The sequence below is a fragment of the Notolepis coatsorum genome (assembly GCF_963971535.1).
Source record: "Notolepis coatsorum genome assembly, chromosome: 11".
Lineage (NCBI taxonomy): Eukaryota > Metazoa > Chordata > Actinopteri > Aulopiformes > Paralepididae > Notolepis > Notolepis coatsorum.
In genome coordinates this window covers 23087739-23103934 of record NC_140175.1, presented here as the reverse complement: position 1 = coordinate 23103934, position 16196 = coordinate 23087739, and the positions used below count along the sequence as shown (strand labels likewise).

Here is a 16196-nt window from a genome sequence, read left to right as displayed (position 1 = left end):
TCGAGGAGAGCTACACTGAGGACTGGCCACCACTGTGGTGTTGCTAACTAACATTAGATGGGTCTACATATTGCAGACCACCTCGCTTAACAGTTAAAAGAAGCCATTCCCCATCCCTGGATAGAAATCCAACTGACTAGTGGAAAGTCAATTCGGGGAGATTCCCCAGGCTGGAATCGGCACCATGCATGTGAGTCAGTCTGAGACAGGCTATTTATGTTCCATATAGGCTATCTTGTTGCATAATAATAATAATACTAGCCTCATTAACACTTTCGTGGCCACTGGGATCCATCTATCTCACTCTATAAGGCCAGCTTATCATAACAACCTTTCATTGTGCGTGAGGCTGTTTTGTAGAGCTAAATCTATACTTCATATTATTGCTATCTGTCCATTGTCATTGTCAATTGACACTATAAACCGTCCCTTCAATATGCCTTAAAGAAATAATTTTTTCATCAATACGTTCCCATTTTATAGCGTTGTGAATATGAACTATATACCACAATGTTCTGGGGTATTTCCTGGAAGGCGAGATACAGGACGCTAAGCTAATAACGTTAAATCGAATGGCGTTTCGGCTATACACGAGCTAGAGCTAAAACTCAAAATGCATATTATCGGTATCATGGTCCACCATGAATGCATGAAAGGGGGGGCGGGGGACGTTGTTTCTGATTATTGATTACCAATAACGGCATTAGCCTCATTCGCTGGTCGGCTATCAAAGCAAGGCCCGATCGGGCTGTAATTTACGTGAAAAAGCTCTTACCGTGGGCCGGTTGGATCCCAAACAGGATTTCCCAGTTATCGATCGTCATCTGGTAGATCGATATGTCCATTGGCTGATGCTATATTCCTTTACTGCATACTGAATTCAGCGTCCCAAAAAGTATTCCCGCTGTTGGCTTCGTTAGTTCAGATTTCAGTGTTTTTTGCGCGTAATCTGTTATTTAGTTTGCCTGCTTAGAGTTGAGGCAAATGTGTTTTAATATGTCTAGGCCTATTTCTATGTTTCATATGCCATGCAATGTTGCGAGAATGCAATATGTCGCTGCTGCGGAAATAAACCTTTTGATTGAGGAAACTAATACATTTTTTATTGTTTGGTAAATTGGGTATTTTAGTTACAATTAATCGATTGATTGATCGTTAACGTTATCAATGATCGAGTAAGGAATGTGCTTACAATTTCCAACCCTAGGTACGACATTTTTACCAAGATATTTACAAAGGAACTTACGAACATGTTCGAGAATGAGGACCATTGTCTGTATTGTCAGAAAATAATCCACTGCAGTGACCCTTATTGTGTGACTGGATATGAGACCAGTCTGTTTGACATGTTGGATTCTGATGGTTCAGCCAGTATCACTTCTTCATCTGTTTGGCTTGTGTTATCATCTCTCCATCCACTGACCCTGCGTTGTGTTTTATCTCTCCGACGTCTCATACTGGCTGATACAATCTTTGTCATTCCCCTTTAATGCAACTCCGTAACCATAAGTATTCACACTGGACAGCGTAGTACCTTCCTTGAAAAACGTTGTTTATTACATAAACAAAAAGCCTCAGCTCAGATGTTATCAGATTGTATTGTCCTTGCTATCGTCTCTTCTGCTGTTCAGTCCAGTCCAATAGTGGCTAAGGCCTTGTTGTTAGCCAAAACCCTTCTCCCGTTAGCCGAAGCTAATGATGATGTGTCATTTCCCTCCCCCCCCACCGGCGAGGGTGAGAGGGATGAGAGTCTCTGATCAAGCTTCTTCTCTTCTGTGTGGTTCGTATCTCAGTCTGACTTACACCCGGAAGAAACTCACTTTTCTATATTTTCGCCATAGCAACGACAGGCCCGGCCTCTCTCCTGGTTGTCATGTGACGCGCTGTCATGGCAACTGTTTTTAACCTTTAACACGCATCAAACTGCCGTTTCATTACTGTCAAACCTCTCTCTGTCCATTGTGCCTGCGGCGGTTCTTATCAGTTGTTGTGTTCTGATGGAATGCAAACATTCTGCTCGCTGCTAACACTGACTGCCTCTAGACCGCCTCCTCCGTCACCATGCACAGCTCCCTCTCTGACCTGGCACCGTTAGATGCTGTCATTTCCCCCCCAATCTATACATCACATACATTGAAAAACACCGCTTTCTCTCAGACATGTGGGTTCAAACTAAGGCATTATTTCCTTGATATAAAAATGAAGGCGCCCTTCTTTTTCCACAATGTTTCACCTTGTATCTGAAAGTCACATAAAAGGCCCTGCTGAGATGCATTCATCTTCCTGAACATTCTTTTTTCTTTTCTGAAATGTCACTCTATTGTGCCTTAATGGATGCAATTCTCTGTACCTTGCTTACAGGTTGACTCACAGTAGCAGCACTTTTCTGTTGAGGCATAGGAACTTCTCTTTTCTCTTTCTCTCTCTTTCTCACCATGAAAATAACGTGCACTCATATGTTGATGCAAAAATAACAGTGCCAATTATGTTGACGTAATTCACTGAACATTGTAAAGAGAATTATATTTTCTCTTTATATATTGACGAGGCTTGACAACAGAGGTTCAAAGATAACTTCACATTTATTGGCTGTTGGTTTATATTATATCATCAGGGCTTCTCATTTCAACGCAGTGTTACTGTTGACTATTTACTTCCTTGTGTGACGTCACTTCAAATACGGCATCCAAGACACTCAAAAAGCAAAAGCGAGTCGATTAGGTACAATGCAGTGAAAAGCGGCATAAGAGAATACTTCATAATGTTTCATGCAATTAAAAAGTAAATATATATTTAGTACACATGATTTATTTATTTTAAATAACACTGACTTTTCCTTTTTGATAAAGTCTAGTGCTGGTTGAGCATATGCATACTTTATGTTGATGGGCTTTGTCTATAATGTGGCCACAAAAATAGAAGGGTTTCATTATTTTGTTTGCACTAAGTTAATACTTTGACAAATGCTGCCTAAATTTTCCAGTCAGTTTGGTCTTTGTGTGCCAAACATTATTAACACTTTGATTACCACTGGTGAACATGGTAAAACGTGGTTAAATGCCAGCACCCACTTCAATGATAGCGTTGTGAACGCATAATCTCTGTCTTAAATTATGGCTGTGTCTAATCTGCCCGTCGCTTATCAATGACTTGTTTGCAGTCAACATTGTCGAAACGGATTGTTTTTTAATCGCTTCATTTCCGTTTTATAGCATTTTGAAAAGCCCTTGTTTTTCAGGAAAATATAAAGATTCCGTGATGAACGGCATTTACTGGAATATTCTGGCATACACAAACGTTGTAATTTTTCGGCCTATTTATGATCGTTTTCAAATAAACGCTAGATTATCGATAGTATATGTGTACTTATGCACGCTATAGAATGCACGCTATAGAAGCGGGCTGAAAAATCGATTATCTTATTTCCTGATCAGCGAGCACACACACACATATGGGACACGTTGATATCTGTGAAAAAAGCTCTGATTATCCCAAGACTGGTAAAATAGATTCCTTACCTCAGATCAGATGTTATCCAAAAAGATTATTCCAATTCCTGATCGCCATTCCAAATATCGATCGCGTTTATTGATTCAGCGTTGGGTGCTGGAAATACATAATCCACGCTGTTCTGGGGCCGGCGATCAACTTGGGTCTCTTCAATTGGCTTGACGGAAAAGTAAAATGAGGAAACTGCCCCCCCTTCATCAGTCTAAACTAATGGGGTGCAGTTACACAGGGAGAGACGATAGGGGGCGGTATCTTCCCAATTGAGCTCAGAGAGACTCTGCGTCACTAACCTGAGGCTCGATTGATGAAATATGAATTCAAATCGCCAATAATAATAAAAAATACGACAAACAAACGCTATATAGCGTTGGTGGCATTCAAAGGTCGGCATGAACTAACGACAAAACGTGTCGCATTCAAAGTGTTAAAGGTAAACTTTTTTTTTTTACCAAATAAATGAGAAGCATAGACGTTTCAATGCGACTGAGTGAACCTCTAGGCTTCCCTGTACTAAGAAACTGCGCCTGGAGCGGTTTAACCGTAACCCACTGTCTGGAACAGGGTTTACTGCACTCTCGATACTGCCACCTGGCATGATCTGGCCAAATTTGATTGATTGAACATTTTATTAACAGATTGCAGAATGGGTAGAATACAGTAAGGCTCAATACACACAATTGTTAAGGGGATGCAGACCAGAGAGACTTTCGTCTTGTTTACACCAGGGTCCTCCCCCATTTTCAATTTATAATGAATTGTAAGTAGGGTGCAACTAGCACCGTTCAATCCATTCTTTGTGGATCTAGCCCAGAGTGTATCCACGCCAAATCACTAGTCTCCTGGCATTGATAATTATCTGTAAAATCATAGGCCTACATTATGTTTCAAGAACGAAATAGTCCTTGCAGAGGGAGCCGATCGGAGCTGGTTGGGTGGGACGTTTGAGCTGGTTGGGTGGGACATTTCAGCTGGTTAGGTCGGATGTTTGAGCTGGTTGGGTGGGACATTTCAGCTGGTTAGGTGGGATGTTTGAGCTGGTTGGGTGGGACGTTTGAGCTGGTTGGGTGGGACGTTTGAGCTGGTTGGGCGGGACGTTTGAGCTGGTTGGGTGGGACATTTGAGCTGGTTGGATGGGACGTTTGAGCTGGTTGGGTGGGACGTTTGAGCTGTTTGGGTGGGATGTTTGAGCTGGTTGGGTGGGACATTTCAGCTGGTTAGGTCGGATGTTTGAGCTGGTTGGGTGGGACATTTCAGCTGGTTAGGTCGGATGTTTGAGCTGGTTGGGTGGGACATTTCAGCTGGTTAGGTGGGATGTTTGAGCTGGTTGGGTGGGACGTTTGAGCTGGTTGGGTGGGACGTTTGAGCTGGTTGGGCGGGACGTTTGAGCTGGTTGGGCGGGACGTTTGAGCTGGTTGGGTGGGACGTTTGAGCTGGTTGGGTGGGACGTTTGAGCTGGGTTTTAGCTGGTTGGGCGGGACGTTTGAGCTGGTTGGGTGAGACATTTGAGCTGGTTGGATGGGACGTTTGAGCTGGTTGGGTGGGACGTTTGAGCTGGTTGAGTGGGACGTTTGAGCTGGTTGGGTGGGACATTTGAGCTGGTTGAGTGGGACGTTTGAGTTGGTTAGGTGGGACAAATTTTTTGCTGGTTGGGTGGGATGTTTGAGGCTAGAGGTTGTGTCTGCCCTTAGAAACTTGGAGATGTGACATTGAGTAATAATGGGGGGGGTAATGGGAAGATAATGGGAGAAGGCAGGGAAGTGGATGCAGGGTAGATATAGAATTGTGCAGTGAGCTCAGCTAGAACACATCCTGCTGTGTTTGTGATGGAAGGCAGAGACAGATGATTATAGGAGAGAGAATGTAGGATGCCTTCATCACCGACATCGGGACCTGCGCACATACATGGTTGGTACTACTTATTTTGGAAGGGAAATGTTTGTGGAGACACGACCTGGAGGCGATAAACAGTAGGCGGGAAACTAAGGGAATGTTTCGATTTCCTATTTACTAGGGGTGTAATGGTACGTGTATTCGTCCCGCGACTTCACGGTACAGACGTCATGGTTCGGTACATCCAGCCATACGACGAAAACGTCTCATACGACACTATAGGTGAAACTAGGGTTGCACATTTGACAAATGAATGCTCAATATCTTTGATCTTTAACGTTGAATATTAAGCTTGTATTGCCACATTTAGATGATGATTAAAACATTGAAGCTTGACAGAACAAATTAACAACCGCGCACCGTTTCTCCCCTCCCCATTTACTACAGGTGTCCCTGCAACAAAACCATGAATGAATTATATGTTTAACACAGCAGGGTCATTACAATAGGCTGAAAATGTTCAGCCCAATAATGTTAACCAATGGACACGCACACACACACCCACACCAACTTTCTCCCGCAGACTTTCAGTCACAGCTGATCGGAAAAAAAAGACTAACGCACTACATACTTTTCCCGGACTGATCGTCTGAGCTCCTCTCCAGTCGAGCTGCTGAGCAGGGTTGGGCATCGTTTGGATTTGAACGATTCCGGTTCCGATTCTCCATATCGATTCCTGTTCTAAACGATTCTCGATTCCGATTCTTTGCGGTCACAGCTTATTTCGCAGGAGAAATTTTTTTTCTTTGAAAATTGTACATTTTTTTCATACTATTCACATTTTCAGTTGACTTGATACAGTTTAATTTAGAAGTTAGGAACCGGTTCCTAATTAGAACCGGTTTTCGGTGCCCAACCCTACTGCTGAGGTGTTTAAATCCCAAATATTGATAAATCCTCTGTGATTATTAGTTGCGCGTATTGGAAGGCTATAAACTAACCATTAGCTATAAAACAACAATGGCAGACATTTCATGGCAGAAACTTTTTGAAAAACTGTTAACAATGAACTTGATCAGAAAATAATGCATCGTAATTATGAATGAAGGGATCTCTGACGTGATAAAATCAACACCTGCACTGTAATCCCATTAGTCTGGTGCCCTACCGCCTGATCATATAAAATATTATAAATATTATAAAATCTAATATACAGGGCAACAGTGGCTCAGGAGGTAGAGCAGTTGTCTGGTGGTCGGAAGGCTCCCGGTTTGATTCCCGCTCCTCCCAGGCAGCATGTCGAAGTGTCCTTGAGCAAGACACTTAACCCATAACTGCTCTCGATAAGCAGTTTGGCACCTTGCATGGTTGCGTCTGCCCTCGGGTGTGTGAATGGGTGAGGAACAAATTGTAAAGCGCTTTGGATAAAAACGCTATATAAATGCAGCCATTTACCACGAAGGAGTGGTCTATCCGTTCTCTACTGCGCTACCTGCGCCAAGAGCTTTCAGGTCTGGCTACACGGTAACGTGACAACCCTCCTGTCATTCAGTTAGTTTCCTCATCCACAACGTGCCGCGCCCCTTTTTAGTATGTTTGAAGGGGGGGGGGGGGGGGGGGGGGGGTCGCTTAAACATGTGATATTGGGCGGTCAGGTGGCGTAGCGGAGATTGCGTTCGTCACCAACGCTGGAGACGCTGGGTTCGCGTGTTCGAAACCAGCTCCCGGTGTTGTCACCAGCTTGGCTGGCCGTTCACACTAATACAATTGGCAGTATTAGGGGGTGGGGAAAGCTGGCGGGTTGGTCCTGGGCGTTGTGGACAGTGACCCCTACAGTTCGGTCGGGGCGCCTGCTCAGTGAGGGTAGGATCTGGAGAGAGGTAGTGCGGCCTCCCACACGTTACACTCTCCCGGTGAGAATCTGCGCGGCCAGGCTGGCTGCCGGCTGGCTGCACATGTGTCGGAGGAAAACATGTGACAGTCTCCGGCCTCTCGGACCAACAGTAGGGGAAAGTGTGCAACAACCAGGAAGGGGGTTGGGAATTGGCATAACGACTAACAGTGGGATGGGAGAAAAATCGGGAAAAGATAATAAAAAGAAAAACATGTGATATTTGTCACGTCTGTTATCCGAGTCATTCATAAAACCCTCTTGTATATCGTTATCGGTTCCGGTGGCATCATAATAAATAATAGTACGATAGTAGTAGTGCTCTTTATTTTTATTGGAGCGTCAGATGGAATATACAAATGCACCAATTGGTATTGCTATATGGTGACAGAAATGCGCACTCCTCTTCCCGATAACTCCAGCTCTGCTTCATGCCAGTGCCACGGCCACCACCTGGTGCCTTACTCTCATAACGCTGCTCTCCAATCACAGTAATAGGATATACAAAGAGAGGGAGAGTCGCTCACAACCCTACAGTGTAACTCCCCTACTTACCCATCCGCACCCTTCTCCACCTCTTCCACTGATGCCCGTGAATCTCACCTCCCATCCTGAGAATGCTAGTTTTAGTATATTGTACTCTCAGATAAGCCTATGGCTTTCACCCGGCAGCCCATGTCTACCTTGTCCCAGATTATTCTCAATGGCTACTGTTACCTTAATGAATAATAGGAGGTTGCCTGGATGAAAGTAAAAAAAAAACGCATTCACTGGCGAAAGTCTTTGTAATTACATTGACCATCGTTATAAAACAACCCGGAGAAAAGGTCAGAGCCCAACCCCCACCCCTCCTCCTGGCTTCACCTTGCGCTCCATATCCAGGATCCAATCATCTTCTCCGTCTCCCCCCCCTCCATACCCTGTGAGATGGAGTGCACCCAACCCCTGCCAGCAGCAATAAGTGTGCTCTCTCTGGAGCCTGGGCCGCCTAAATATTAAAGGCAACCAACTTGTGTCTAACCACGCCCAACTTGCGTCTAGCCACGCCCCCGCGGCGACGCGGCAGCAGCAGAACGGCAGCATTATAACCGCCCCTTATTCAGTATCCAGAAATAGCTCAATTGGCAAGGCTACATGGCTGTGGATCCTACGGCTCGTTGCTGGCTAGTTCGAATCCCTTCAATTTTTTTTTTTAACGTGCATTCGCATTCTTTCGCCGTTAAGTTTAACGTGCATTCATTTCGCCGGTTAAGTTTAGGCATTATTTCGGAGTTGGTTAAGGTTAGGCATTGTTTCGGAGTTGCTTAAGGTTAGAAGGGTTAAGTTTAGGCGCTGTTAAGGAGCTGGTTAAGGTTAGAGTTTGACTTAGAGAATGGCAATATTTTTTAATGTGCATTCATTTCGCCGGTTAAGTTTAGGCATTGTTTCGGAGTTGGTTAAGGTTAGGCATTGTTTCGGAGTTGCTTAAGGTTAGAAGGGTTAAGTTTAGGCGCTGTTAAGGAGCTGGTTAAGGTTAGAGTTTGACTTAGAGAATGGCAATAGACAGCCTATTTCCGCGCTGCAGCGCGAGGCAATAGACAGCCTATTTCCGCGCTGCCGCTCTCTCGCGCTGCCGTGGTCACATGGGCGTATTGGCCAATCAGAGAAACGCTAAACACAAGTTGGTTGCCTAAAATATTCACGCGCCTGGGCCCTCTCCTCCCCCCTACCCTGTGAGATGGAGCGCACCCAGCCTTCCTCGGTGTCCACATTTCAAAAGAGTCTTATCATCCTCTTTGCCTCTTCATTCAGCGTCCATACTTCTGCTCCGTATGAAAAGACTGACATAACATACGTTTCCAAAATCCTGGGCCCTCATTCATCAACCTGACTTACGCACAGATTTGTGCTTAACCTGTGCGTACGATCATTTCTAAGCAAAGAGTGGGATTCATCAATTTCAACTTAAACTTGACTTTGTGCTTATGTCTACGCACAGCTCTGAGCACACTTAGCTGACGCCCAGTGGTAGAATATCGTTACTACGCACAAGCGCTCCTCAGTACATGCATTCGTTCCAACGCGGAAATAAAGACACTGGCCGTGTTCTGTATGACCCCCGTAATTCATTATAGTTCATTGTGAAATAGCGATATTAGTGTAATTATTGTCAAACCCTAAATAGCATGTGGAATAGGTCTTTCTCTCCGAATGAATGCAGGTTTATATATATAGCGTTATGGGGTGCACTGACTGCGCTCGCAGGAACTGTTTTCAGAGATAGCATCAGATAGGGATGAATGAGGGGCAGTCTAATTGCAGAGAGAACATAATAATATTAACTAGAGTCCACTACCCGAGACACCTGCTTCATTTGTACCGCAATTTGGGACCCAAATTGGAGCTACGAGCTTAAAAGCTTTTCCGTGCTTATTTGATCAAGGTCCAGCTGCATATATGCAAATGAGGCACTTCCCCATTAAATATGTGGACATTTATGGATGCAATAAGGCAAAATGAAGTAAAATGAACAACTAAATGTGTGTTATTGACGTTTTATTGTCACTAGTTTCATAGAAGACATGTTTAGGAAGCAAAATATAACAGAATCTCAAAATCAACAAAAAAGGTATATTTGCCTATTCACCTGCAGTGTCTCGCCTTAATCCTTAAACGCTTTACTCAACGTTATTTAATTCTTTAAAATACAACAACTCAACTAGACTAGAAAATCAAGTTAACGTACTAAAAACAGAGATCAATGCCATATACAGACAACAATCGGAAATGCAAATACGCAGCACAAGACAACAGCAGTACTCCAAAGGTTCTAAACCTAGTCACCTATTAGCCATGCGATTAAGAATTAATGCAAAATTTGCAGATATAACTACCATTAGAGCACAACAAGTACTTGAAACAGACCCCAAAACAAAGAATTCTACTCCGACTTATATAAATCAGAAACGACCTTCGATCAATACAAAATGGACACATATCTTAATCAAATTATTCTCCCTAAACTTTCAGAGGATGACGCTAAACAGTTAGAAACACCGATCACACTAGAGGAACTCAAGAAGGCCATATCCGAAATGCAAAATGGTAAGGCTCCTGGAAGAGACGGTATCCCATCAGAAATGTACCTTTCTTGTTGGGACATAATTGGACCCTTATTACTAAATATGATCTTATACTCAGTCAAGGAGGGGAGCTTCCATAAAAACGACAATATTGCACTCATTTCAGTCCTTCTCAAAAAAGACAAAGACCCCACCGAGTGCGGTAGTTACAGACCCTTAAGCCTCCTCGGAACCGATGTCAAACTGTACTCTAAGGTATTAGCCATCAGATTACAAAAGCATATGACGTCTTTAATTCATCCGGACCAAACTGGCTTCATAAGAGGTCGCCTGATCACTGATAACATAAGACGAATACAGCACGTACTAGATGCAGACAAGGACGACACCATACCTAAGGCGATGCTGTCCCTGGATGCTATGAAAGCCTTTGACAGGCTGGAATGGTCGTATCTATGGGCAGTATTAGAAAGGATGGGGTTAGGAAAAGGATTCATTGATATGATTAAAGTATTATACAAAGACCCATCGGCCATGATTACAACAGGTACATTCATCTCCGAAATCTTTCCGGTATCACGCTCAGCCAGACAGGGTTGCCCTCTTAGTCCCGGACTATTCGATCTATCATTAGAGCCTTTAGCACAATATATAAGACAATCCCAATCCATAGAACCAATCGTAATCAAGGGCACACAACATAAAATTTGTTTATATGCGGACGACGTAATATTGTTCATGCAAAGCCCCAACACCACATTGCCTCATCTACTCAAGTTGATTGAGAACTTTGGTGATCTATCGGGATTTAAAATAAATTGGCCGAAGTCGGCTTTCCTTCCACTTAACACCCATGCAAAAAAAGATACAACCCTCCCAGGTGAGATACCTATGGTAAAACATTTTAGATGCTTGGGTGTGGAAATATTTCCCACCATAAGACAAACGGTGAAGCACAATTACACAAAAATACAGAACAAAATCAAAGACGACCTGGACAGGTGGGCAAAACTTAAAAACTCAGTACAGGCAAGGGTATCAATAGTTAAGATGGATGTACTACCTAGAATCAACTTCATCAGTTCAATGCTACCATTACCCCCTCCAGAGGGTTACTGGAAAAGATTACACTCCTCCACATACAAATTTATTTGGAATAACAAACCACCACGTATAAAAAGATCCACCGCACAGAGAAATAAAGCAGACGGTGGCATGGCAGTTCCAGATTTTGTCCAATATTTTAAGGCGTACACATTAAGACCATTGACAATATGGTTTGATCCCCAAGCATTAGTATCCTGGAGAAAATTGGAAGAAAACATAGTAGCCCCACATAGACTGAAGGACATAGCACACACTAAACTACCAATCAAGCACTGTGAGCGGAAATTTGGCCCCATAATTACCCATGCGATCCGGATATGGCGTGAAACACAAAAAAAATATCCTAACCCACAAAAATGGCACAATCACACTCCCTTATTCAGGGCTGTACGTTAACTTTTTTTGCACATAGCACTGGTGCTACAGAGGTTGATAGTTTTGTAGCACAGGCCAAAATCTTGTAGCACAAGTATAAAACGTGTTATATTTGTAACAGTCACAAATGTGCCTATTGTATTTGTGTTATTTAGTTGCAGTGCCATGTTTGGCTGTCATTTAGTATATCGCCATGTGTTATTATTACTATGATACTCTCATATGCTATTTTCAATTAATATCATAAACAACATAAGGAATATTAGCATAATTTTGAGTGGACTGAAGGAATGAGTCAGCGTTAATAGTTTTAAATGCAAATAATTTATTGAAACATAGAAGTGGGGTCGGTTGGGACACACACACACAATGGGGGACCCTGATGTAAACAAGACAAACGTCTTTCTCTGGTCTGCATCCCCTTAACAATTGTGTGTATTGAGCCGTACTGTATTGTACCCATTCTGCAATCTGTTAAATAAAGTTTTCATTCATTCACACACACTGTTTCAACTCACCACCCCCGCATCATATTGTAGTCTAGTCTGTCTTCAAACTTCCACTCCTCTCGAAACTTGTTTATTTGAATATCAACATTATCTGTCCATCCTCAGTTTACTATAATATACTCCTGTCCTGAGTCCTGACTAGTGACTTCCATCATCTTTCCAAACGCACGCACGCACACACACACAGGGAAGGGGAGAGAGTGCCCCCCCATTTCCCTTTCCACACTGTCTGCTGGCTCTGCCTGTGATCAGGATTAGCTTGTTAGCTTGCTAACGTTGTAGTGATTGTAATGGTACATAAACGTTAATTTCGGGCGATGTGCGCATAAAGGAATGGCGACGGTGCAAAGCATGTAGATGCATTTGACCCGTTGCGAAAAAAAAAAAACACCACGGACTTATTTCGGGACGTGTAGGCGCACTGCTGTGTTAACGCAGCAGTGCGAACCGACCAACGCGCTGCTCTGCTTGCAGAAGGCGCACGGATAGGGCGGATATGACTCGTCGAGTTGTCACAAGAGTTTTTTCAAAATAAGATTATCATATGCACCTGAACGTTGCTAGCTTTCGGAGCCTAGCTGGAGCTGCGCGTGGGCATAAATGAGACCCGCTACAGGATTTTCAAAATAAGAGTATCTATATGAACCGAATCCCTATCGCACCAGTGCTACTGAAGTAAATCCATCCATCGCACAGACCGCTGTTGCTGTAGCACGTGCGAGATATATGTCGCACTGTACAGGCCTGCCCTTATTCAATAACAATGCACTCTTAATTGAAAAACGTCCTATAAGATTCCCTATATGGGAAGAGCAAGGCATACACTCATTAGGGGATGTTTTTAACAACCAGGGTTTTTGTAGTTATGGAGAAATATGCACAAAATGTAATCTCACCGAGTCCACATGGCTTTTTTACATACAGTTACAGCTATGTTTGAAGTCTCACGGTGTTCCATTAGACATACCAGTTGAACACCACAGATACCACAAATTCTTCTATGAAAGAGAGACATCGAGAGGTTTTGTATCAGGTTTTTATTATCAATTACTAACGTCCTCGTATGAAACCCTCCAACTAGACTCTGTCTGGAGGAGGGATATACCAGACCTGGAAAGTGACTTTGATTGGCAAGGAGCATGGGCAAATGTCCGTCTTACATCAAGGAACCCGGACCATCAACAAATCAATCTTAACTATATTCACAGGACATACTTGACTCCTATAAGACTGAACAGAATGGGTCTCAAACAAGACTCAAAATGCTCCCAATGTACAAATGGAGACGAAGGAACATTTATGCACATGTATTGGGACTGCCCACCAGTTAAGGCATTCTGGAAAGATGTGACCCATCAATTATCAAAACTCGTATCTTGGAATATACCAGTACACCCCTCTGTATTACTATTGAATGATGTTTTTGAGTTTGCAGTAAATCCACAGCTAAAGAGATTGGTTCTATCGGGTATCACAGTAGCTAAAAAACTGATCGCATCACGCTGGTTTCAACCGGAAAAAATGTGCCGGAAGGTTTGGTTTCTTACATATCTCGATGTGATTTATCAAGAAATATCTACAGCAAGAATTCTGGGACTCAACGAATCCAAAATGTCAATGTGGTTAGAAGTGGTGGAGAGAATAAAAGCTAGCTTATAATGGTGGTGTCTGGTTAGGAGTGAGGGATAATGGAGGTACTATCCAAGGAGGGGTCCGGGAGGGGGGGGTTCGAGCTGGAGCATATGTGTGTAGGGTTTTAGATAATAGGTATTAGGAGTATATCCTGTATAAGACATTGGTACAATTGGTAATTTCGTTGGATATACACTGTATACAGTAAAATATTATTATATACTTTTTTTTGTTTTCTGTTACTGTACTTGCATGTCATTTTAGCCACCTTAATTGTTGTTTCATTATGCATTGTGTGTTGAGTACTGACTTTTAACAATTTTGTTTTGCAATAAAAAAAAAAAAAAAAAAAAAAAAAAAAAAAAGCATTATATATTACCTAAACATAAAATCCGGGCCACTCATTTGTCAAACGCTTACTGTGAAGAATGAAGATGTTGAAATGGTCCAACATCTCAAAATGTAAATGTAGTCTGTTAAATGTCTGTTTGCTGGGGCCTGACACCTTGATTAGAACATACATTATTTTCACTCCAAGTCACATTTGATCCATCATTCAAGTTCAAGTTTCTTTATTAGTTGTCATACAGAATACTTTTATACAAAATGCTTCTTTCTGTTACGCTCCAGAGACTGTGCTAGACAAAAATGTCAGCGCCCAGTAACTGTAGTGTCCATATGTGTCCAATGTCCATATACAGCCAGGAACCAGCAAGGGTTGTCCCCTCTTAGTCAGCTGGTTTGGTCTTAGTCGATTAAACGGCTGGTTGCAAGTAAAACTATCATTTATAGATCCCCTGCTCAGATGGATGAGCTGGACATATTGGACAGGGTAGAGAACACCAGGAAGTGTCAGTCCCCCCAGTCTCTAACCTCCCATCTGGGGCAACAGTGGCTCAGGAGGTAGAGCAATCACCTGGTAATCGCAAGGTTCCCGGTTTGATTCCGACTCTGGCTCCTCCCGGCAGCGTGTCAAAGTGTACTTGAGCAAGGCGAGCAGGTTGGCACCTTGCATGGTTGCCTCCACACCGTTGGTGTGTGAATGTGGGAGTGAATGGGTCAAATGTGAGGCATAAGTTGTAAAGCGCTTTGAATAAAAGCTGTTATATAATGCAGTCTGTTTACTATTCACCACCTTGTGCTCCTCCAGGTGATTGACCTCCATCAGTGCCACAGGCAGATGATAATAATATATTATAATAACTAGGGGTGTAACGATGCGACCTCACAACGATTAATTTCGATTACGATTATTCAGGCAACGATTCAATGCATCATGAAATCTCTTCATTTGACCACGATTCGATTAATTTCCCCCAACATTTTTGAATACACTAATGTGGCTGGGGGAACTGATTCACTCAGCATGAATGGACTATAGGTCAATAAAAACAATACAAAAAGTTTTTTTTTTTAATCTTTTTTTATTTCGATTAATTTAGATTATAATCTATTCTAACATTTTCAAATCGATGCAGTTGAATGGTCACATTAGAATCGATGCATTTTGATTAATCGATGCATCGTTACACCCCTAATAATAATATATTATTCTCCTCCAGGTGTTTGACCTCAGTCAGTGCCACAGGCAGATGATAATAATAATATATTATGCTCCTCCAGGTGTTTGACCTCCATCAGTGCCACAGGCAGATGATAATAATATATTATGCTCCTCCAGGTGTTTGACCTCCATCAGTGCCACAGGCAGATGATAATAATAATATATTATGCTCCTCCAGGTGTTTGACCTCCATCAGTGCCACAGGCAGATGATAATAATAATATATTATGCTCCTCCAGGTGTTTGACCTCCATCAGTGACACAGGCAGATGATGATAATATTATATTATGCTCCTCCAGGTGTTTGACCTCCGTCAGTGCCACAGGCAGATGCAGCAGCAGGCAGCCACGGCCCAGGCAGCAGCCGCAGCCCAAGCAGCAGCGGTCGCTGGGAACATTCCAGGACCTGGCTCTGTGGGAGGCATCGCCCCGGCTATCAGTGAGTTCCTTCTCTCTTCCACTTCTGTGTGTAGGCTACGAGCCCCTGTTGTGATCACTGTTAGTTATCTTCTGTGTGTACTGAGTGTAGGCTATAAGCCCCTGTTGTGATCACTGTTAGTTATCTTCTGTGTATACTGTAGGCTATAAGCCCCTGTTGTGATCACTGTTAGTTATCTTCTGTGTATACTGTAGGCTATAAGCCCCTGTTATGATCACTGTTAGTTATCTTCTGTGTGTACTGTAGGCTACGAGCCCCTGTTGTGATCACTGTTACA

At 43.0% G+C, this 16196-nt stretch overlaps 1 protein-coding gene across 1 annotated transcript in view; it reads left to right on the top strand.

Moving 5' to 3' along the window:
* smad4a (SMAD family member 4a) overlaps window positions 1-16196 on the top strand; it is a 45284-nt gene that overhangs the window by 23691 nt on the left and 5397 nt on the right. Inside the window, exon 10 of the mRNA XM_084325241.1 lies at window positions 15781-15919. Within this exon, the coding sequence (XP_084181367.1) occupies window positions 15781-15919 (139 nt within the window). The remainder of the gene's footprint in view (window positions 1-15780; window positions 15920-16196) is intronic.